This window comes from Odontesthes bonariensis (assembly GCF_027942865.1).
Source record: "Odontesthes bonariensis isolate fOdoBon6 chromosome 4 unlocalized genomic scaffold, fOdoBon6.hap1 SUPER_4_unloc_1, whole genome shotgun sequence".
Classification (NCBI taxonomy): Eukaryota; Metazoa; Chordata; class Actinopteri; order Atheriniformes; family Atherinopsidae; genus Odontesthes; species Odontesthes bonariensis.
The window spans coordinates 6,322-29,595 of NW_027457364.1; the positions used below are offsets into that span (position 1 = coordinate 6,322).

General features: G+C 47.3%; 2 protein-coding genes across 2 annotated transcripts; both read left to right on the forward strand.

Moving 5' to 3' along the window:
- The first annotated feature begins 616 nt into the window (after window positions 1-616).
- On the forward strand, window positions 617-4,419 carry LOC142375814 (uncharacterized). Its single transcript, XM_075459894.1, has 2 exons — window positions 617-1,853; window positions 1,885-4,419. Exons 1-2 carry the CDS (start codon window positions 617-619, stop codon window positions 4,218-4,220), a joined length of 3,573 nt encoding a protein of 1,190 aa, XP_075316009.1. The 3' UTR covers window positions 4,221-4,419.
- Window positions 4,420-18,937: 14,518 nt separating this feature from the next.
- Window positions 18,938-22,740, forward strand: LOC142375813 (uncharacterized). The gene is made up of 2 exons (XM_075459893.1): window positions 18,938-20,319; window positions 20,468-22,740. The coding sequence occupies exons 1-2, from the start codon at window positions 18,938-18,940 to the stop codon at window positions 22,539-22,541; spliced, it is 3,456 nt and encodes a 1,151-aa protein (XP_075316008.1). The 3' UTR covers window positions 22,542-22,740.
- The last annotated feature ends 534 nt before the right edge of the window (window positions 22,741-23,274 follow it).

Genomic DNA, 23,274 nt, shown 5'->3' on the forward strand with positions numbered 1-23,274 from the left:
GTAATGTTCATTTTACTTGTGGTCTTGTTCACATGTAAACACAACACATTAGGATGGAACTTTGTCACTTCCTGTTTAGGTTTAGCCAATAATGCAGGGTTGGGACTTTAAAAATCCAGACTTATTAGTGAGGGTTTTCTTTCATAATATTTCGCTCGATGTCTCACTATGGGATGCACGCCCCCGCTGCAGACCTCAGAAGCATCAATCTCATTACGCCAATCCTGATTGGCTGGTGAAACGTGTCCGTCCGCACCAGGTAGTCCCACCTACCTTAAATACCTCCTGCGGACGGCACCACGTCATTCAAACACCTCTTCTCACTCGGAGCATATCTCGCGTCCTCTGGCTAGCTAGCTTAACTGTCCGCAGACGGATCTTACTCAGCTTCTGTCTCCGGGCGCTACCTAGCCTTGGATACATTTTGCTTCGTCGGTCACACCAGATCGAACTCAGTGCTTTCCTCGCCTCTCCACGGCTTGGCCAGCACTGTCCTCGGCGCCTCACCACGGCTGTTCGAGTCCCGAGCGTTAGCACACCAGCTATCCTCTCGGCTTCACAGTTAGTACACTAGTTAACTGCCTCAACTCCCTGCCTGCACACCAGCTCGCGAGGAATGGAGGACAAAACCCCTCACACCAGAGGGCACGGAGACTCCGGGGCCCGTCCCTGTCGCTGTGGGAACAAGATATCGAGTAAAGATCCACACCAGGTCTGCTCGAGCTGCCTGGGGCTGCAACACGCCCGGCTGGCTATCGACGTCCCCGGCTCGTGTCAACACTGTGCGGTGTTCACCATCAAGAGTCTCCGCAGACGGCTAGCCCGCCAAGCTAGCTTGTCTGGACATGACCCCTATCTCCCTTCCGACGGCGCCGCCGTCGAGGGTGGAGAGGAGAGAGGGGTTGTTGCGGTGGCGGTACCGGAGGCTAGCGCCAGCTGGGGCTCCCAGCTCGACCTAGCCGCGGATCCCCCGCAGGAGGAAGACGTCCTATTGTTGGACTATGGGGACGATGACGATGCCGCCTCGGACCTCCTCATATCAGAGGATGAAGACGAGGAAGACATCTTCATCACTCCGGCCCGGGCTGCACAGCCCACGGCCTCCGTCGCCTCTCGGGATGGAGATGAGAGCAGCACACCAGCTTCTCCCCTCGCCAGCTCGGACATGCTCGACGTGTGCAAACGCGCTGCTGCCCGGCTTTGCATCCCCTGGCCTGCTGTCGTAGCTGAGACCTCCAGATCCCGCTACGAGGGGAAGAAATTGCCCTTGGCCAAGAGCGCGACGAAGCAACTTCTCCCCGTCTTCCCAGAGCTGCTGGATGAGGTGGCGCGCTCATGGAGAGACCGCCCATACAGCAGCAGGAGCCCGATTCCCGGGGCCTCGTCCCTCGACTGTGAGGCGATGGAGAGCCTGGGTCTGCTCCGCATGCCTCCGATGGAGCCACTCGTTGCAGCCCACCTTCACCCCCGGCTGTCAGCGGTGTCCTCCCGGAGCCCCAGTCTGCCGTCCAAGTCCGACCGTTTTCAGTCAGCCCTGACTGAAAAGGCTTACAGGGCGGTGGCGCTTTCGGCCAGAGCGCTCAATGTCCTCTCCCTGCTCACGGCTTACCAGGCTGAGTTGTGTGAGGATTTTGGGCAAACTCAGGACCCAGCTACGTGGGAGGAGATACCGGTCATCACCGACCTGTGTCTCCGTGTCCAACGCTGCGCGGTCCGGGCCACGGGAAAAGCGCTGGGGACGATGGTTCTGCAGGAACGAGCGAGGTGGCTCAACCTCGCCAACCTGTCAGACAGAGAGAAGGAGGACGTCCTGGACATGCCCATTGTCCCGGAGGGCGCCCCTCTCTTCACCGGTGATGCAGCTGGATGTTCCCCGTTCACCAGCTCCACCTGTTCGGCTTTTGAGCGTGCTCCCGGAGGCCCACCACGCCCCCGTCTCCCGGCTGCCACGGACCGTGCCAGAGCAGACCGGGGGAGACGGACGTTTGACGGCGGAGGGTTCAGCAGTTGCCCCTCTCTCATGTCCACAAGCACGCACAAGCACACACATTTCTGTAAAGAAAATAAAATGTGTCCCGCTGCAGCATCCAGGCCGAAGGCCGAGGGCTCAGCTAACAAAAGCCAAACAAAATATCAAAATAAGCAGCGTGGTGGTGACGCCCGCTGTCCCCCCTCGGCGAAAAGCCACGGCTTTCCCCGGGGCGAGGGGTGTGTGGGCCCGGCCGCTGCTCTGTCCTCCCGGGCAGAAACGCGCAGCGTCACCCGGGGGTCATGTCACTGTTCCGCCAGGAGAGGGCGCCGTCGCACCGCGGCTGGGGCCTCTCACGGCGGAGGGGCTGCGGTGTGTGTCCACTCTCTCCCCCAGATGGGAGCGATGGGCCGCTCTCGCAGCCTCACCCTGGGTGGTAAAGACGATCTCGAGGGGCTACAGGCTGCAGTTCGCCGCTGTTCCCCCGCGATTCGCCGGTATAATATACTCCCAGGCTCAGGGAGAGTCAGCTCGTGTTTTACAGGAGGAAATCCTCTCACTGTTAAACAAAGGAGCAATCTGTGTCGTACCTCCCGCACAGTGTCAGAGCGGTTTTTACTCCAGGTATTTTCTGGTCCCCAAACGGGGGGGGAGCGGAATTCGCCCTATCCTGGATCTACGTGCTCTGAACAAATATCTCAGGAAATACAAGTTCAGGATGCTAACACACGCATCCCTGCTGCGTCTTGTGAGACAGAACGACTGGTTCACTTCTGTCGATCTGAAAGACGCGTATTTCCACATCCCGATATATCCTCCCCACAGAAAGTATCTGAGATTTGCTTTCCAGGGGATCTGTTACGAGTACCGCGTGCTCCCTTTCGGTCTGTCCTTAAGCCCGAGGGTGTTTGTGCGGTGCACGGAAGCGGCAATAGCCCCGCTGAGACGGCAGGGCATCCGCTTGGCCACATATCTGGACGATTGGCTGCTGTTGGCACAATCGGAGCAGGAGGCCAGGGCGCACACGCGTATTCTCATACGACACCTATCCGATCTGGGTTTCGTGATAAACGCGGAAAAGAGCATGCTGTCCCCGGCACAGGGCATAATCTTTCTGGGATTATCCCTGGACTCGGTGACTTTCACAGCGCGTCTCTCGGGGGACCGAGTGAAAGCTTTCAGGGCATGTCTCGCGCTCTTCCGTCCAGGCAAATCTGTTCAGTTCAGATTATGTCTGCGGTTACTCGGGCTGATGGCGTCTGCCATACTCGTAGTCCATCTTGGCCGGCTCCACATGAGGGAATTCCAGCTCTGGGTGGCCTCATGCGGGCTGGATCCCGTGCGTCATGGCGCCCGGAGAGTGCTGGTCACACCGGGGTGTGCCAGGGCACTGCGCCACTGGCGGGTCCCGTCCTTTCTGACCCACGGGGTGCCCATGGGTTCCGTCCTGTCCAGGAAAGTGGTCACTACGGACGCCAGCCTGACAGGTTGGGGCGGAATTCACGAGGGCCGGTCTGTGAGGGGCCGCTGGAGTGTGGATCTCCAGCGCTCTCACATAAATTTTCTGGAACTTTCAGCGGTGTTCCTCTCCCTGAAACATTTCCTTCCGTCTCTCATGGGTCACCATGTCCTGGTGAGGACGGACAATACGACTACGGTGGCGTATATCAACCGTCAGGGGGGATTACGCTCCCGTCAGTTGCATATGCTGGCACGCAGACTGATCCTGTGGAGCTGTGGTCGTCTCCTCTCCCTGAGAGCGACGCACGTCCCGGGAGTCCTGAACACGGGTGCGGACCTGTTGTCCAGGGGCGCGCCGGTATACGGGGAGTGGACTCTGCACCCGGAGATTGTGGAACAGATATGGGCACGTTTCGGCCGGGCCGTGGTGGATCTGTTCGCATCGAGAGACAACACGCAGTGCGCGCTGTTTTACTCTCTCCGCAGCATGGATGCTCCCCTCGGCGTAGACGCACTAGCGCACGCCTGGCCGCGCGAGCGTCTTTACGCATTCCCCCCCCTGGCCTTGATACCCCCCACTCTGTCCAGAGTGAGGGAGCACGGCCACGCACTGATTTTGATAGCTCCACATTGGCCTGCGATGCATTGGTTAGCGGAGATATATCAGCTGATGTGCGCTCAGCCCTGGCAGCTCCCGCTTCGCAGGGACCTGCTATCACAGGGGGGGGGAGCGGTCTTCCACCCGCACCCAGAGCGCCTGGCACTGTGGGCCTGGCCCCTGAGTGGCTAAATCTGTCAGCTGTGGGTCTTTCACAGCGGGTGATTTCCACTATACAAAACGCTCGAGCCTCCTCCACTAGGTCTCTGTATGACTGTAAGTGGAGAGTGTTTGAGGGGTGGTGTCACAGAAATGGCCACATTCCTTTTCAGTGTCCAGTAGGAGTGATATTGTCATTCTTGCAGGACCTGATTGACAAAGGAAAAGCTTTCTCCACGGTTAAAGTGTACTTGACGGCTATCGCCGCCTGTCACGTGGGTTTCGGGAAGCTAACAGCGAGCCAGCACCCGCTGGTTTGCTGCTTTATGAAGGGAGCGCGCAGGCTTCTCCCCGTGTCCAGACCGCTGGTACCACCATGGGATCTGGCCGTGGTCCTGAAAGGGCTTAAGGGCCCTCCCTTTGAACCACTGGAGGGGGCAGACTTGAAACACGTGTCTCTCAAGACAGTGTTGTTGCTGGCTTTGGCTTCGGCTAAACGGGTCAGTGACATCCATGCGCTCTCAGTGCATCCCTCATGCGCTCAGCTCTTTCCGGGGGATGTGAGGATGATTTTGAAGCCCAACCCGGCCTTTGTGCCTAAGGTGGTGGGCTCATGTTCTCCTATTGACCTTGTGGCTTTTGCTGCCTCACCAGGTGAGCAGATGTCGCATGCGTTATGTCCAGTCCGTGCAGTGAGCACTTATATGGACAGGACGAGGGGTTTCAGGAGGAGCGATCAGCTGTTCGTCTCCTGGGCTAACCCTCATAAGGGGAAACCTGTCACAAAGCAGCGTCTATCCCACTGGGTGGTGGAGGCGATTGCTTTGGCTTATACGAGTCAGGGTTTGCAGCCACCTGTGGGCCTGCGAGCGCACTCGACTCGGGGCTTGGCCGCATCCTGGGCCTTATTCAGGGGAGTCACTGTTCAGGACGTTTGTGCTGCAGCGAGTTGGTCCTCGCCTCTCACTTTTGTCCGTTTCTATATGCTGGACGTCTCCGCTCCGTGCGTGGCTAGAGCGGTTTTGCTGTCCTGATTGGAACAGTGTACTTATCCCTATGGGTTGGTGGACGCTGGATAAGCTTGTCTGGCAATACGGGAGCAACCATATCCCATAGTGAGACATCGAGCGAAATATTATGAAAGAGAACTTTAGGTTATTTACATAACCCCGGTTCTCTGAGTAATATGAGTGAGATGTCTCACCAGACAACCCTTCTTGCTTGGGCGAGTGAGAAGAGGTGCTTATCTTGAATGACGTGGTGCCGTCCGCAGGAGGTATTTAAGGTAGGTGGGACTACCTGGTGCGGACGGACACGTTTCACCAGCCAATCAGGATTGGCGTAATGAGATTGATGCTTCTGAGGTCTGCAGCGGGGGTGTGCATCCCATAGTGAGACATCTCACTCATATTACTCAGAGAACCGGGGTTATGTAAATAACCTAAAGTTAGGAAATGATCATGGTTAGGGGTCAAATGTATTCTTTTCACAGGGAGTTGGTACCTTATTTAGATAAAGGACAGTCTTTGAGTTAGGATTCAATTCAATTCAAACAAGAAAGAATGCCTTTCTAATCTCAAATTGAAAAAGATAACATTTCAGTTATTGCTTTTCCACAATTTACATATTACCTTTACATGTGACTATGTGTCCCAGCAGGAAGCTGAGGACTTCTGTCCTGTGAATAGTTTTATCAGCTGTATAAATAAATATATATGATTTAATGTTCAACTCTTCATTCCAATTTCTATGTGTAACTATAAAAAAGATTGATTTATAAAAAAAATGACACTGTTCTACACTAAGTCCAATTTGAGAAGAGCTAATGTTTGGATGCTGTTTTTTCTTTTTAAACAAGTTTAAACCTGACTTCAGCATACTTTGCCTGTAAGCTGAAGGTGGGAAGTGTTTATTTCAGAGGTTTTTGGTCATTTGAATATGAGTGACTATGAACTTTTTAAAAATCTTCTCAGTGGAAACTTTAGAAAAGAGTGCAGACTTTGACATTTCTCAAACCTGATATTTTTCCTGTTGGAAGTATGTTGTTCCACTTTTCTGGGTTTCTGAGAGTGTTTTCTTCATGTTGGGATGCAACAAGTCCTCAGCAGAAGTTAGAATTTTCTAGAACTGGTGGAGTGAAATGTGAAGAAAAAAAAGTTGTGTGGACTGATGGTGTTTATGTTTGTTTTTAAATGATTCTGCGTTGATGCTTCTGAGGAGGGAACCATGGCGATCATGGAATTCCTATGGGCTGTGGCCAGAAAGCTAAGAATCCTCTCACGGAACTGCAAACTTAACCTGAAAGTCCTGCAGCTCGGAATCATAGTTTAAGGGTAATTATTGAGCCTGAATATCACAGCACCTCTGAGCAAAGAAAGATAAAAAAAAAACTCATCTTATGAGGAAGTGGGGCTGACCCCGTTGTTGGGCAGGACACCTGCTTTTCAAGACTGTGATAGCTGATCACAGGAAAAACCCACACACAGTCACATGTGAAAGTGCTCCTAAATATGACAGATCTTAAGCCTTTACTTTGAAATAACTGGCCTCTCTGTACCATAATCACTTACAGACGCACATACAAGTAATGTTCATTTTACTTGTGGTCTTGTTCACATGTAAACACAAAACATTAGGATGGAACTTTTTCACTTCCTGTTTAGGTTTAGCCAATAACGTAGGGTTGGGACTTTAAAAATCCAGACTTATTAGTGAGGGTTAGGAAATGATCATGGTTAGGGGTCAAATGTATTCTTTTCACAGGGAGTTGGTACCTTATTTAGATAAAGGACAGTCTTTGAGTTAGGATTCAATTCAATTCAAACAAGAAAGAATGCCTTTCTAATCTCAAATTGAAAAAGATAACATTTCAGTTATTGCTTTTCCACAATTTACATATTACCTTTACATGTGACTATGTGTCCCAGCAGGAAGCTGAGGACTTCTGTCCTGTGAATAGTTTTATCAGCTGTATAAATAAATATATATGATTTAATGTTCAACTCTTCATTCCAATTTCTATGTGTAACTATAATAAAGATTGATTTATGAAAAAAAATGACACTGTTCTACACTAAGTCCAAGTTGAGAAGAGCTAATGTTTGGATGCTGTTTTTTCTTTTTAAACAAGTTTAAACCTGACTTCAGCATACTTTGCCTGTAAGCTGAAGGTGGGAAGTGTTTATTTCAGAGGTTTTTGGTCATTTGAATATGAGTGACTATGAACTTTTTAAAAATCTTCTTAGTGGAAACTTTAGAAAAGAGTGCAGACTTTGACATTTCTCAAACCTGATATTTTTCCTGTTGGAAGTATGTTGTTCCACTTTTCTGGGTTTCTGAGAGTGTTTTCTTCATGTTGGGATGCAACAAGTCCTCAGCAGAAGTTAGAATTTTCTAGAACTGGTGGAGTGAAATGTGAAGAAAAAAAAGTTGTGTGGACTGATGGTGTTTATGTTTGTTTTTAAATGATGCTGCGATGATGCTTCTGAGGAGGGAACCATGGCGATCATGGAATTCCTATGGGCTGTGGCCAGAAAGCTAAGAATCCTCTCACGGAACTGCAAACTTAACCTGAAAGTCCTGCAGCTCGGAATCATAGCTTAAGAGTAATTATTTTGCCTGAATATCACTGCACCTCTGAGCAAAGAAAGATAAAAAAAAAAACTCATCTTATGAGACAGTTGGGCTGACCCCGTTGTTGGGCAGGACACCTGCTTTTCAAGACTGTGATAGCTGATCACAGGAAAAACCCACACACAGTCACATGTGAAAGTGCTCCTAAATATAACAGATCTTAAGCCTTTACTTTGAAATAACTGGCCTCTCTGTACCATAATCACTTACAGACACACATACCAGTAATGTTCATTTTACTTGTGGTCTTGTTCACATGTAAACACAAAACATTAGGATGGAACTTTGTCACTTCCTGTTTAGGTTTAGCCAATAACGCAGGGTTGGGACTTTAAAAATCCAGACTTATTAGTGAGTGTTACGACCCCAGGTCTAGGGGATCAGGGTGGTAACATAAGTGGGGGCTCGCCCGGGATCATTTAAGAGGATCCCTGTGTCTAGAGAGAGAATTTTTTGTGGGTCACTTGTATTTCACTGATATGTCAGTTACATTCAGCTTGGAGCAATTTTTAGCCGCCCCATCTACTGAGCTTATTAACAGCTGCCGCAAGCGTGAACTGCTGCAAATTGTGGACCATTTTAAACTGCAGGTCCCAAAACAGGTACTTAAACGAGACCTAAGGGCTCTAGTAGTGGATAAGTTGATGGAAGCTTGTATGATTAAAGCGCCTGATCGGCCTGAGGCTGTTGCAGTGCCAAGCCAAACAATCTTGTCTGTGGAAGACCATAAAGATGGTCCGAGTGTGGATGCTGAGTTGGGTGACGGGGGTAGGATCCCGCGTACACTCCCTCGCTATGATCCACTGTCTTCTGGGGGCTCAGAAGGCCGAGATGGAGCTCGCGTGAAGGTACGGCTGGCACGTCTTCAAATGGAGGCTGAGGAAAAAGCCCAGGAAAGAAGAGCTCAGCTGGAGCTTGAGGTCAGGAGGATGGAAATAGAGGCAGATAAAGTGGTGAAGCTGCGTAGGCTTGAGCTGGAGGCCCAAACTCGAGCGCCTCCTTCCTCTGCTGAGACCTCAGGTTTCACTTCCATGTCTGCTATCCCATTTGATATTACTAAGTGTATTTCCCTAGTACCTGCCTTCAGAGAATCTGAGGTTGATTCATACTTTGCAGCATTTGAACGCGTCGCTGGTGCTTTGCAGTGGCCTAGGGAAACTTGGCCTCTTTTGTTACAATGCAAATTCGCTGGTAAAGCTCAGGAGGTGTTGGCAGCGCTTCCTTTACAGGACAGCTTAAATTATGAAAAGGTTAAGGCTGCTGTCTTACAAGCGTATGAGTTGGTCCCAGAAGCTTATAGACAGAAGTTCCGACAACAAAAGAAAGCTGTTGGACAAACGCATGTCGAGTTTGCCAGAGAGAAAGGCATCCTGTTTGATAAGTGGTGTGTTGCATCAAAGGTCAACAGTTATGACTCTTTACGTGAGTTAATACTGTTGGAAGACTTTAAAAAGTGCATTCCAGATCGTGTGGTGTTGTATTTAAATGAACAAAAGGTGACTACTCTGGCATCTGCTGCTGTTCTCGCAGACGAGTATGTGCTTACTCATAAGTCAACCTTCATTGTTAATGAAAAGACACATATTAGCTCTGTGCCACAGACACACAATGTTAAAACTGGAATTTCAAAAGAAAATCGTGAATGTTTCTACTGTCACAAACCTGGACATGTCATTGCTGATTGTTTAGCTTTAAAACGCAAAACTCAGTCAAATTCTCAAACTAAAGGTGTTGGTTTAGTGGAAAAAGAACCCCGTAATGAGAGCTCTGGTTGTGGTGACAAAATGCCTGATCCCTATTTCAAACCATTCATCTTTGACGGCTTGGTGTCATTGACACCGGACTCTGAGTTAAAACCCATATGCATCTTGAGAGACACTGGAGGCTCCCAGTCTGTGATTCTCTCAAGTGTCTTACCTTTCTCACATGAGAGTGCATGTGGTTTCAACTCCATTCTGAGGGGGATAGAGATGGGTTACGCTCCCAGACCACTTCACCGAATTTATATCAAGTCAAAACTTGTCACGGGAGTTTTCCCTGTCGCCATCTGCCCAGATTTACCCATAGACGGCGTGGCTATGTTAATGGGGAATGACGTCGCTGGAGGTTTAGTACTTCCAAGTCTGGAGGTTTTAGACAATCCTTTAAATCAGACAACCTCAGAGTCTTCAGACCCTAGGCTGTATCCAGCCTGTGTGGTTACCCGTGCACAGTCACGAAAAGACCCTCATATTTCGATCTCTGATTCTGTGTTGATGTCTCCATTTTCTAGGGAGGATGACGTACCAACCGAAAGTAACAGTGTTTCGTTACTTCCAGATTTGGTGGAACTGGAGGAGCCCGATCCACTCTGGGAGAGAGCATCCATCCCCCTGACTAGACAACATTTAACTTCTGCACAACAAGCTGATGAAACATTACAAAAATGTTTCAAAAATGTGGTAAGTGCTGAAGAAGCCAATAAAGAGAAACAAGCGTACATTGTGGAACAAGGTGTCCTAATGCGTCAATGGTCTTCATCAGATGCAGAAAGCTCAGACTGGAGTAAAGTTAAACAAATTGTTATCCCAACTACATATAGACAAAAGGTTCCCAAAACGAAAGAGGGGTACACTGTAACCAAACAAACAACTAATTGAAAACACTAGAGTTGGCTAACTCAAAACACTAAGCCAAACAAACAAGTACAGGTACAAATCCAATCAACGTTTCCGTAAGTCTTTAAACAAATGACTGCAACAAGCCAAGTGGGGGGGATCAGCTGCACAAAATGACTTCCTAAAGCTGTCCCTTGGTGAAATGACTTCAGGAGCCTTTTATGATTTGCAGGTGGACCTCATCCCTCACTGATTGGGTTGTCATCTCCCGCTGGTCCAATAGCGTAGCTTTGCAGTTCCCAGGCAGCCAATCACCCAAGAGTGCTCCAACACTAGAATCTGCATACAAAAAGAGTCATGCACATCCTCTAGAGGCCAGGGGCCGTAACAGTGAGGGTTAGGAAATGATCATGGTTAGGGGTCAAATGTAATCTTTTGACAGAGAGTTGGTACCTTATTTAGATAAAGGACAGTCTTTGAGTTAGGATTCAATTAAATTCAAACAAGAAAGAATGCCTTTCTAATCTCAAATTGAAAAAGATAACATTTCAGTTATTGCTTTTCCACAATTTACATATTACCTTTACATGTGACTATGTGTCCCAGCAGGAAGCTGAGGACTTCAGTCTTGTGAATAGTTTTATCAGCTGTATAAATAAATATATATGATTTAATGTTCAACTCTTCATTCCAATTTCTATGTGTAAGTATAAAAAAGATTGATTCATAAAAAAAAAAAATGACAATGTTCGACACTAAGTCCAATTTGAGAAGAGCTAATGTTTGGATTGGATGCTGTTTTTTCTTTTTAAACAAGTTTAAACCTGACTTCAGCATACTTTGCCTGTAAGCTGAAAGTGGGAAGTGTTTATTTCAGAGGTTTTTGGTCATTTGAATATGAGTGACTATGAACTTTTTAAAAATCTTCTCAGTGAAAACTTTAGAAAAGAGTGCAGACTTTGACATTTCTCAAACCTGATATTTTTCCTGTTGGAAGTATGTTGTTCCACTTTTCTGGGTTTCTGAGAGTGTTTTCTTCATGTTGGGATGCAACAAGTCCTCAGCAGAAGTTAGAATTTTCTAGAACTGGTGGAGTGAAATGTGAAGAAAAAAAAGTTGTGTGGACTGATGGTGTTTATGTTTGTTTTTAAATGATGCTGTGATGATGCTTCTGAGTAGGGAAACATGGCGATCATGGAATTCCTATGGGCTGTGGCCAGAAAGCTAAGAATCCTCTCACGGAACTGCAAACTTAACCTGAAAGTCCTGCAGCTCGGAATCATAGTTTAAGAGTAATTATTGAGCCTGAATATCACAGCACCTCTGAGCAAAGAAGGATAAAAAAAAAAACTCATCTTATGAGTAAGTTGGGCTGACCCCGTTGTTGGGCAGGACACCTGCTTTTCAAGACTGTGATAGCTGATCAAAGGAAAAACCCACACACAGTCACATGTGAAAGTGCTCCTAAATATGACAGATCTTAAGCCTTTACTTTGAAATAACTGGCCTCTCTGTACCATAATCACTTACAGACACACATACAAGTAATGTTCATTTTACTTGTGGTCTTGTTCTTATGTAAACACAAAACATTAGGATGGAACTTTGTCACTTCCTGTTTAGGTTTAGCCAATAATGCAGGGTTGGGACTTTAAAAATCCAGACTTATTAGTGAGGGTTAGGAAATGATCATGGTTAGGGGTCAAATGTAATCTTTTGACGGGGAGTTGGTACCTTATTTAGATAAAGGACAGTCTTTGAGTCAGGATTCAATTCAATTCAAACAAGAAAGAATGCCTTTCTAATCTCAAATTGAAAAAGATAACATTTCAGTTATTGCTTTTCCACAATTTACATATTACCTTTACATGTGACTATGTGTCCCAGCAGGAAGTTGAGGACTTCAGTCTTGTGAATAGTTTTATCAGCTGTATAAATAAATATATATATTTTAATGTTCAACTCTTCATTCCAATTTCTATATGTAACTATAATAAAGATTGATTTATAAAAAAAAATGACACTGTTCTACACTAAGTCCAATTTGAGAAGAGCTAATGTTTGGATGCTGTTTTTTCTTTTTAAACAAGTTTAATCCTGACTTCAGCATACTTTGCCTGTAAGCTGAAGGTGGGAAGTGTTTATTTCAGAAGTTTTTGGTCATTTGAATATGAGTGACTATGAACTTTTTAAAGATCTTCTCAGTGGAAACTTTAGAAAAGAGTGCAGACTTTGACATTTCTCAAACCTGATATTTTTCCTGTTGGAAGTATGTTGTTCCACTTTTCTGGGTTTCTGAGAGTGTTTTCTTCATGTTGGGATGCAACAAGTCCTCAGAAGAAGTTAGAATTTTCTAGAACTGGTGGAGTGAAATGTGAAGAAAAAAAAGTTGTGTGGACTGATGGTGTTTATGTTTGTTTTTAAATGATTCTGCGTTGATGCTTCTGAGGAGGGAACCATGGCGATCATGGAATTCTTATGGGCTGTGGCCAGAAAGCTAAGAATCCTCTCACGGAACTGCAAACTTAACCTGAAAGTCCTGCAGCTCGGAATCATAGTTTAAGAGTAATTATTGAGCCTGAATATCACTGCACCTCTGAGCAAAGAAGGATAAAAAAAAAAACTCATCTTATGAGTAAGTTGGGCTGACCCCGTTGTTGGGCAGGACACCTGCTTTTCAAGACTGTGATAGCTGATCACAGGAAAAACCCACACACAGTCACATGTGAAAGTGCTCCTAAATATGACAGATCTTAAGCCTTTACTTTGAAATAACTGGCCTCTCTGTACCATAATCACTTACAGACACACATACAAGTAATGTTCATTTTACTTGTGGTCTTGTTCTTATGTAAACACAACACATTAGGATGGAACTTTGTCACTTCCTGTTTAGGTTTAGCCAATAATGCAGGGTTGGGACTTTAAAAATCCAGACTTATTAGTGAGGGTTAGGAAATGATCATGGTTAGGGGTCAAATGTAATCTTTTGACGGGGAGTTGGTACCTTATTTAGATAAAGGACAGTCTTTGAGTCAGGATTCAATTCAATTCAAACAAGAAAGAATGCCTTTCTAATCTCAAATTGAAAAAGATAACATTTCAGTTATTGCTTTTCCACAATTTACATATTACCTTTACATGTGACTATGTGTCCCAGCAGGAAGCTGAGGACTTCTGTCCTGTGAATAGTTTTATCAGCTGTATAAATAAATATATATATTTTAATGTTCAACTCTTCATACCAATTTCTATGTGTAACTATAAAAAAGATTGATTTAAAAAAAAAATGACACTGTTCTACACTAAGTCCAATTTGAGAAGTGCTAATGTTTGGATGCTGTTTTTTCTTTTTAAACAAGTTTAAACCTGACTTCAGCATACTTTGCCTGTAAGCTGAAGGTGGGAAGTGTTTATTTCAGAGGTTTTTGGTCATTTGAATATGAGTGACTATGAACTTTTTAAAAATCTTCTCAGTGGAAACTTTAGAAAAGAGTGCAGACTTTGACATTTCTCAAACCTGATATTTTTCCTGTTGGAAGTATGTTGTTCCACTTTTGTGGGTTTCTGAGAGTGTTTTCTTCATGTTGGGATGCAACAAGTCCTCAGCAGAAGTTAGAATTTTCTAGAACTGGTGGAGTGAAATGTGAAGAAAAAAAAGTTGTGTGGACTGATGGTGTTTATGTTTGTTTTTAAATGATGCTGTGATGATGCTTCTGAGGAGGGAACCATGGCGATCATGGAATTCCTATGGGCTGTGGCCAGAAAGCTAAGAATCCTCTCACGGAACTGCAAACTTAGCCTGAAAGTCCTGCAGCTCGGAATCATAGTTTAAGAGTAATTATTGAGCCTGAATATCACTGCACCTCTGAGCAAAGAAAGATAAAAAAAAAACTCATCTTATGAGGAAGTGAGGCTGACCCCGTTGTTGGGCAGGACACCTGCTTTTCAAGACTGTGATAGCTGATCAAAGGAAAAACCCACACACAGTCACATGTGAAAGTGCTCCTAAATATGACAGATCTTAAGCCTTTACTTTGAAATAACTGGCCTCTCTGTACCATAATCACTTACAGACGCACATACAAGTAGTGTTAATTTTACTTGTGGTCTTGTTCACATGTAAACACAACACATTAGGATGGAACTTTGTCACTTCCTGTTTAGGTTTAGCCAATAATGCAGGGTTGGGACTTTAAAAATCCAGACTTATTAGCGAGGCTTAGGAAATGATCATGGTTAGGGGTCAAATTTATTCTTTTCACAGGGAGTTGGTACCTTATTTAGATAAAGGACAGTCTTTGAGTTACGATTCAATTCAATTCAAACAAGAAAGAATGCCTTTCTAATCTCAAATAGAAAAAGATAACATTTCAGTTATTGCTTTTCCACAATTTACATATTACCTTTACATGTGACTATGTGTCCCAGCAGGAAGCTGAGGACTTCTGTCCTGTGAATAGTTTTATCAGCTGTATAAATAAATATATATGATTTAATGTTCAACTCTTCATACCAATTTCTATGTGTAACTATAAAAAAGATTGATTTAAAAAAAAAAATGACACTGTTCTACACTAAGTCCAATTTGAGAAGTGCTAATGTTTGGATGCTGTTTTTTCTTTTTAAACAAGTTTAAACCTGACTTCAGCATACTTTGCCTGTAAGCTGAAGGTGGGAAGTGTTTATTTCAGAGGTTTTTGGTCATTTGAATATGAGTGACTATGAACTTTTTAAAAATCTTCTCAGTGGAAACTTTAGAAAAGAGTGCAGACTTTGACATTTCTCAAACCTGATATTTTTCCTGTTGGAAGAATGTTGTTCCACTTTTGTGGGTTTCTGAGAGTGTTTTCTTCATGTTGGGATGCAACAAGTCCTCAGAAGAAGTTAAAATTTTCTAGAACTGGTGGAGTGAAATGTGAAGAAAAAAAAGTTGTGTGGACTGATGGTGTTTATGTTTGTTTTTAAATGATGCTGTGATGATGCTTCTGAGGAGGGAACCATGGCGATCATGGAATTCCTATGGGCTGTGGCCAGAAAGCTAAGAATCCTCTCACGGAACTGCAAACTTAACCTGAAAGTCCTGCAGCTCGGAATCATAGTTTAAGAGTAATTATTGAGCCTGAATATCACAGCACCTCTGAGCAAAGAAAGATAAAAAAAAAACTCATCTTATGAGTAAGTTGGGCTGACCCCGTTGTTGGGCAGGACACCTGCTTTTCAAGACTGTGATAGCTGATCAAAGGAAAAACCAACACACAGTCACATGTGAAAGTGCTCCTAAATATGACAGATCTTAAGCCTTTACTTTAAAATAACTGGCCTCTCTGTACCATAATCACTTACAGACACACTTACAAGTAATGTTCATTTTTCTTGTGGTCTTGTTCACATGTAAACACAACACATTAGGATGGAACTTTGTCACTTCCTGTTTAGGTTTAGCCAATAACGCAGGGTATGGACATTAAAAATCCAGACTTATTAGTGAGGGTTAGGAAATGATCATGGTTAGGGGTCAAATGTAATCTTTTGACAGGGAGTTGGTACCTTATTTAGATAAAGGACAGTCTTTGAGTTAGGATTCAATTCAATTCAAACAAGAAAGAATGCCTTTCTAATCTCAAATAGAAAAAGATAACATTTCAGTTATTGCTTTTCCAAAATTTACATATTACCTTTACATGTGACTATGTGTCCCAGCAGGAAGCTGAGGACTTCTGTCCTGTGAATAGTTTTATCAGCTGTATAAATAAATATATATGATTTAATGTTCAACTCTTCATTCCAATTTCTATGTGTAACTATAAAAAAGATTGATTTATAAAAAAAATGACACTGTTCTACACTAAGTCCAATTTGAGAAGAGCTAATGTTTGGATGCTGTTTTTTCTTTTTAAACAAGTTTAAACCTGACTTCAGCATACTTTGCCTGTAAGCTGAAAGTGGGAAGTGTTTATTTCAGAGGTTTTTGGTCATTTGAATATGAGTGACTATGAACTTTTTAAAAATCTTCTCAGTGGAAACTTTAGAAAAGAGTGCAGACTTTGACATTTCTCAAACCTGATATTTTTCCTGTTGGAAGTATGTTGTTCCACTTTTCTGGGTTTCTGAGAGTGTTTTCTTCATGTTGGGATGCAACAAGTCCTCAGCAGAAGTTAGAATCTTCCACAACTGGTGGAGTGAAATGTGAAGAAAAAAAGTTGTGTGGACTGATGGTGTTTATGTTTGTTTTTAAATGATTCTGCGTCGATGCTTCTGAGGAGGGAACCATGGCGATCATGGAATTCCTATGGGCTGTGGCCAGAAAGCTAAGAATCCTATCACGGAACTGCAAACTTAGCCTGAAAGTCCTGCAGCTCGGAATAATAGTTTAAGAGTAATTATTGAGCCTGAATATCACAGCACCTCTGAGCAAAGAAAGATAAAAAAAAAAACTCATCTTATGAGGAAGTGAGGCTGACCCCGTTATTGGGCAGGACACCTGCTTTTCAAGACTGTGATAGCTGATCAAAGGAAAAACCCACACACAGTCACATGTGAAAGTGCTCCTAAATATGACAGATCTTAAGCCTTTACTTTGAAATAACTGGCCTCTCTGTACCATAATCACTTACAGACGCACATACAAGTAATGTTCATTTTACTTGTCGTCTTGTTCACATGTAAACACAACACATTAGGATGGAACTTTTTCACTTCCTGTTTAGGTTTAGCCAATAACGCAGGGTTGGGACTTTAAAAATCCAGACTTATTAGTGAGGGTTAGGAAATGATCATGGTTAGGGGTCAAATGTATTCTTTTCACAGGGAGTTGGTACCTCATTTAGATAAAGCACAGTCTTTGAGTTAGGATTCAATTCAATTCAAACAAGAAAGAAAGCCTTTCTAATCTCAAATTGAAAAAGATAACATTTCAGTTATTGCTTTTCCACAATTTACATATTACCTTTACATGTGACTATGTGTCCCAGCAGGAAGCTGAGGACTTCTGTCCTGTGAATAGTTTTATCAGCTGTATAAATAAATATATATGATTTAATGTTCAACTCTTCATTCCAATTTCTATGTGTAACTATAAAAAACATTGATTCATAGAAAAAAAATGACACTGTTCTACACTAAGTCCAATTTGAGAAGAGCTAATGTTTGGATGCTGTTTTTTCTTTTTAAACAAGTTTAAACCTGACTTCAGCATACTTTGCCTGTAAGCTGAAGGTGGGAAGTGTTTATTTCAGAGGTTTTTGGTCATTTGAATATGAGTGACTATGAACTTTTTAAAAATCTTCTTAGTGGAAACTTTAGAAAAGAGTGCAGACTTTGACATTTCTCAAACCTGATATTTTTCCTGTTGGAAGTATGTTGTTCCACTTTTCTGGGTTTCTGAGAGTGTTTTCTTCATGTTGGGATGCAACAAGTCCTCAGCAGAAGTTAGAATTTTCTAGAACTGGTGGAGTGAAATGTGAAGAAAAAAAAGTTGTGTGGACTGATGGTGTTTATGTTTGTTTTTAAATGATGCTGCTATGATGCTTCTGAGGAGGAAACCATGGCGATCATGGAATTCCTATGGGCTGTGGCCAGAAAGCTAAGAATCCTCTCACGGAACTGCAAACTTAACCTGAAAGTCCTGCAGCTCGGAATCATAGTTTAAGAGTAATTATTGAGCCTGAATATCACTGCACCTCTGAGCAAAGAAAGATAAAAAAAAAACTCATCTTATGAGGAAGTGAGGCTGACCCCGTTGTTGGGCAGGACACCTGCTTTTCAAGACTGTGATAGCTGATCACAGGAAAAACCCACACACAGTCACATGTGAAAGTGCTCCTAAATATGACAGATCTTAAGCCTTTACTTTGAAATAACTGGCCTCTCTGTACCATAATCACTTACAGACGCACATACAAGTAATGTTCATTTTACTTGTGGTCTTGTTCACATGTAAACACAACACATTAGGATGGAACTTTTTCACTTCCTGTTTAGGTTTAGCCAATAATGCAGGGTTGGGACTTTAAAAATCCAGACTTATTAGTGAGGGTTTTCTTTCATAATATTTCGCTCGATGTCTCACTATGGGATGCACGCCCCCGCTGCAGACCTCAGAAGCATCAATCTCATTACGCCAATCCTGATTGGCTGGTGAAACGTGTCCGTCCGCACCAGGTAGTCCCACCTACCTTAAATACCTCCTGCGGTCGGCACCACGTCATTCAAACACCTCTTCTCACTCGGAGCATATCTCGCGTCCTCTGGCTAGCTAGCTTAACTGTCCGCAGACGGATCTTACTCAGCTTCTGTCTCCGGGCGCTACCTAGCCTTGGATACATTTTGCTTCGTCGGTCACACCAGATCGAACTCAGTGCTTTCCTCGCCTCTCCACGGCTTGGCCAGCACTGTCCTCGGCGCCTCACCACGGCTGTTCGAGTCCCGAGCGTTAGCACACCAGCTATCCTCTCGGCTTCACAGTTAGTACACTAGTTAACTGCCTCAACTCCCTGCCTGCACACCAGCTCGCGAGGAATGGAGGACAAAACCCCTCACACCAGAGGGCACGGAGACTCCGGGGCCCGTCCCTGTCGCTGTGGGAACAAGATATCGAGTAAAGATCCACACCAGGTCTGCTCGAGCTGCCTGGGGCTGCAACACGCCCGGCTGGCTATCGACGTCCCCGGCTCGTGTCAACACTGTGCGGTGTTCACCATCAAGAGTCTCCGCAGACGGCTAGCCCGCCAAGCTAGCTTGTCTGGACATGACCCCTATCTCCCTTCCGACGGCGCCGCCGTCGAGGGTGGAGAGGAGAGAGGGGTTGTTGCGGTGGCGGTACCGGAGGCTAGCGCCAGCTGGGGCTCCCAGCTCGACCTAGCCGCGGATCCCCCGCAGGAGGAAGACGTCCTATTGTTGGACTATGGGGACGATGACGATGCCGCCTCGGACCTCCTCATATCAGAGGATGAAGACGAGGAAGACATCTTCATCACTCCGGCCCGGGCTGCACAGCCCACGGCCTCCGTCGCCTCTCGGGATGGAGATGAGAGCAGCACACCAGCTTCTCCCCTCGCCAGCTCGGACATGCTCGACGTGTGCAAACGCGCTGCTGCCCGGCTTTGCATCCCCTGGCCTGCTGTCGTAGCTGAGACCTCCAGATCCCGCTACGAGGGGAAGAAATTGCCCTTTGCCAAGAGCGCGACGAAGCAACTTCTCCCCGTCTTCCCAGAGCTGCTGGATGAGGTGGCGCGCTCATGGAGAGACCGCCCATACAGCAGCAGGAGCCCGATTCCCGGGGCCTCGTCCCTCGACTGTGAGGCGATGGAGAGCCTGGGTCTGCTCCGCATGCCTCCGATGGAGCCACTCGTTGCAGCCCACCTTCACCCCCGGCTGTCAGCGGTGTCCTCCCGGAGCCCCAGTCTGCCGTCCAAGTCCGACCGTTTTCAGTCAGCCCTGACTGAAAAGGCTTACAGGGCGGTGGCGCTTTCGGCCAGAGCGCTCAATGTCCTCTCCCTGCTCACGGCTTACCAGGCTGAGTTGTGTGAGGATTTTGGGCAAACTCAGGACCCAGCTACGTGGGAGGAGATACCGGTCATCACCGACCTGTGTCTCCGTGTCCAACGCTGCGCGGTCCGGGCCACGGGAAAAGCGCTGGGGACGATGGTTCTGCAGGAACGAGCGAGGTGGCTCAACCTCGCCAACCTGTCAGACAGAGAGAAGGAGGACGTCCTGGACATGCCCATTGTCCCGGAGGGCGCCCCTCTCTTCACCGGTGATGCAGCTGGATGTTCCCCGTTCACCAGCTCCACCTGTTCGGCTTTTGAGCGTGCTCCCGGAGGCCCACCACGCCCCCGTCTCCCGGCTGCCACGGACCGTGCCAGAGCAGACCGGGGGAGACGGACGTTTGACGGCGGAGGGTTCAGCAGTTGCCCCTCTCTCATGTCCACAAGCACGCACAAGCACACACATTTCTGTAAAGAAAATAAAATGTGTCCCGCTGCAGCATCCAGGCCGAAGGCCGAGGGCTCAGCTAACAAAAGCCAAACAAAATATCAAAATAAGCAGCGTGGTGGTGACGCCCGCTGTCCCCCCTCGGCGAAAAGCCACGGCTTTCCCCGGGGCGAGGGGTGTGTGGGCCCGGCCGTTGCTCTGTCCTCCCGGGCAGAAACGCGCAGCGTCACCCGGGGGTCATGTCACTGTTCCGCCAGGAGAGGGCGCCGTCGCACCGCGGCTGGGGCCTCTCACGGCGGAGGGGCTGCGGTGTGTGTCCACTCTCTCCCCCAGATGGGAGCGATGGGCCGCTCTCGCAGCCTCACCCTGGGTGGTAAAGACGATCTCGAGGGGCTACAGGCTGCAGTTCGCCGCTGTTCCCCCGCGATTCGCCGGTATAATATACTCCCAGGCTCAGGGAGAGTCAGCTCGTGTTTTACAGGAGGAAATCCTCTCACTGTTAAACAAAGGAGCAATCTGTGTCGTACCTCCCGCACAGTGTCAGAGCGGTTTTTACTCCAGGTATTTTCTGGTCCCCAAACGGGGGGGGAGCGGAATTCGCCCTATCCTGGATCTACGTGCTCTGAACAAATATCTCAGGAAATACAAGTTCAGGATGCTAACACACGCATCCCTGCTGCGTCTTGTGAGACAGAACGACTGGTTCACTTCTGTCGATCTGAAAGACGCGTATTTCCACATCCCGATATATCCTCCCCACAGAAAGTATCTGAGATTTGCTTTCCAGGGGATCTGTTACGAGTACCGCGTGCTCCCTTTCAGTCTGTCCTTAAGCCCGAGGGTGTTTGTGCGGTGCACGGAAGCGGCAATAGCCCCGCTGAGACGGCAGGGCATCCGCTTGGCCACATATCTGGACGATTGGCTGCTGTTGGCACAATCGGAGCAGGAGGCCAGGGCGCACACGCGTATTCTCATACGACACCTATCCGATCTGGGTTTCGTGATAAACGCGGAAAAGAGCATGCTGTCCCCGGCACAGGGCATAATCTTTCTGGGATTATCCCTGGACTCGGTGACTTTCACAGCGCGTCTCTCGGGGGACCGAGTGAAAGCTTTCAGGGCATGTCTCGCGCTCTTCCGTCCAGGCAAATCTGTTCAGTTCAGATTATGTCTGCGGTTACTCGGGCTGATGGCGTCTGCCATACTCGTAGTCCATCTTGGCCGGCTCCACATGAGGGAATTCCAGCTCTGGGTGGCCTCATGCGGGCTGGATCCCGTGCGTCATGGCGCCCGGAGAGTGCTGGTCACACCGGGGTGTGCCAGGGCACTGCGCCACTGGCGGGTCCCGTCCTTTCTGACCCACGGGGTGCCCATGGGTTCCGTCCTGTCCAGGAAAGTGGTCACTACGGACGCCAGCCTGACAGGTTGGGGCGGAATTCACGAGGGCCGGTCTGTGAGGGGCCGCTGGAGTGTGGATCTCCAGCGCTCTCACATAAATTTTCTGGAACTTTCAGCGGTGTTCCTCTCCCTGAAACATTTCCTTCCGTCTCTCATGGGTCACCATGTCCTGGTGAGGACGGACAATACGACTACGGTGGCGTATATCAACCGTCAGGGGGGATTACGCTCCCGTCAGTTGCATATGCTGGCACGCAGACTGATCCTGTGGAGCTGTGGTCGTCTCCTCTCCCTGAGAGCGACGCACGTCCCGGGAGTCCTGAACACGGGTGCGGACCTGTTGTCCAGGGGCGCGCCGGTATACGGGGAGTGGACTCTGCACCCGGAGATTGTGGAACAGATATGGGCACGTTTCGGCCGGGCCGTGGTGGATCTGTTCGCATCGAGAGACAACACGCAGTGCGCGCTGTTTTACTCTCTCCGCAGCATGGATGCTCCCCTCGGCGTAGACGCACTAGCGCACGCCTGGCCGCGCGAGCGTCTTTACGCATTCCCCCCCCTGGCCTTGATACCCCCCACTCTGTCCAGAGTGAGGGAGCACGGCCACGCACTGATTTTGATAGCTCCACATTGGCCTGCGATGCATTGGTTAGCGGAGATATATCAGCTGATGTGCGCTCAGCCCTGGCAGCTCCCGCTTCGCAGGGACCTGCTATCACAGGGGGGGGGAGCGGTCTTCCACCCGCACCCAGAGCGCCTGGCACTGTGGGCCTGGCCCCTGAGTGGCTAAATCTGTCAGCTGTGGGTCTTTCACAGCGGGTGATTTCCACTATACAAAACGCTCGAGCCTCCTCCACTAGGTCTCTGTATGACTGTAAGTGGAGAGTGTTTGAGGGGTGGTGTCACAGAAATGGCCACATTCCTTTTCAGTGTCCAGTAGGAGTGATATTGTCATTCTTGCAGGACCTGATTGACAAAGGAAAAGCTTTCTCCACGGTTAAAGTGTACTTGACGGCTATCGCCGCCTGTCACGTGGGTTTCGGGAAGCTAACAGCGAGCCAGCACCCGCTGGTTTGCTGCTTTATGAAGGGAGCGCGCAGGCTTCTCCCCGTGTCCAGACCGCTGGTACCACCATGGGATCTGGCCGTGGTCCTGAAAGGGCTTAAGGGCCCTCCCTTTGAACCACTGGAGGGGGCAGACTTGAAACACGTGTCTCTCAAGACAGTGTTGTTGCTGGCTTTGGCTTCGGCTAAACGGGTCAGTGACATCCATGCGCTCTCAGTGCATCCCTCATGCGCTCAGCTCTTTCCGGGGGATGTGAGGATGATTTTGAAGCCCAACCCGGCCTTTGTGCCTAAGGTGGTGGGCTCATGTTCTCCTATTGACCTTGTGGCTTTTGCTGCCTCACCAGGTGAGCAGATGTCGCATGCGTTATGTCCAGTCCGTGCAGTGAGCACTTATATGGACAGGACGAGGGGTTTCAGGAGGAGCGATCAGCTGTTCGTCTCCTGGGCTAACCCTCA

Coding starts and splice junctions, on each gene's coding strand:
- LOC142375814 (XM_075459894.1), top strand. CDS start 617: ATGGAGGACAAAACCCCTCACACCAGAGGGCACGGAGACTCCGGGGCC. Junction 1,854..1,884: donor GGGCGCCCCTCTCTTCACCG/GTGATGCAGCTG, acceptor CCCGTTCACCAG/CTCCACCTGTTCGGCTTTTG.
- LOC142375813 (XM_075459893.1), top strand. CDS start 18,938: ATGGAGGACAAAACCCCTCACACCAGAGGGCACGGAGACTCCGGGGCC. Junction 20,320..20,467: donor CGGACGTTTGACGGCGGAGG/GTTCAGCAGTTG, acceptor CAAAATAAGCAG/CGTGGTGGTGACGCCCGCTG.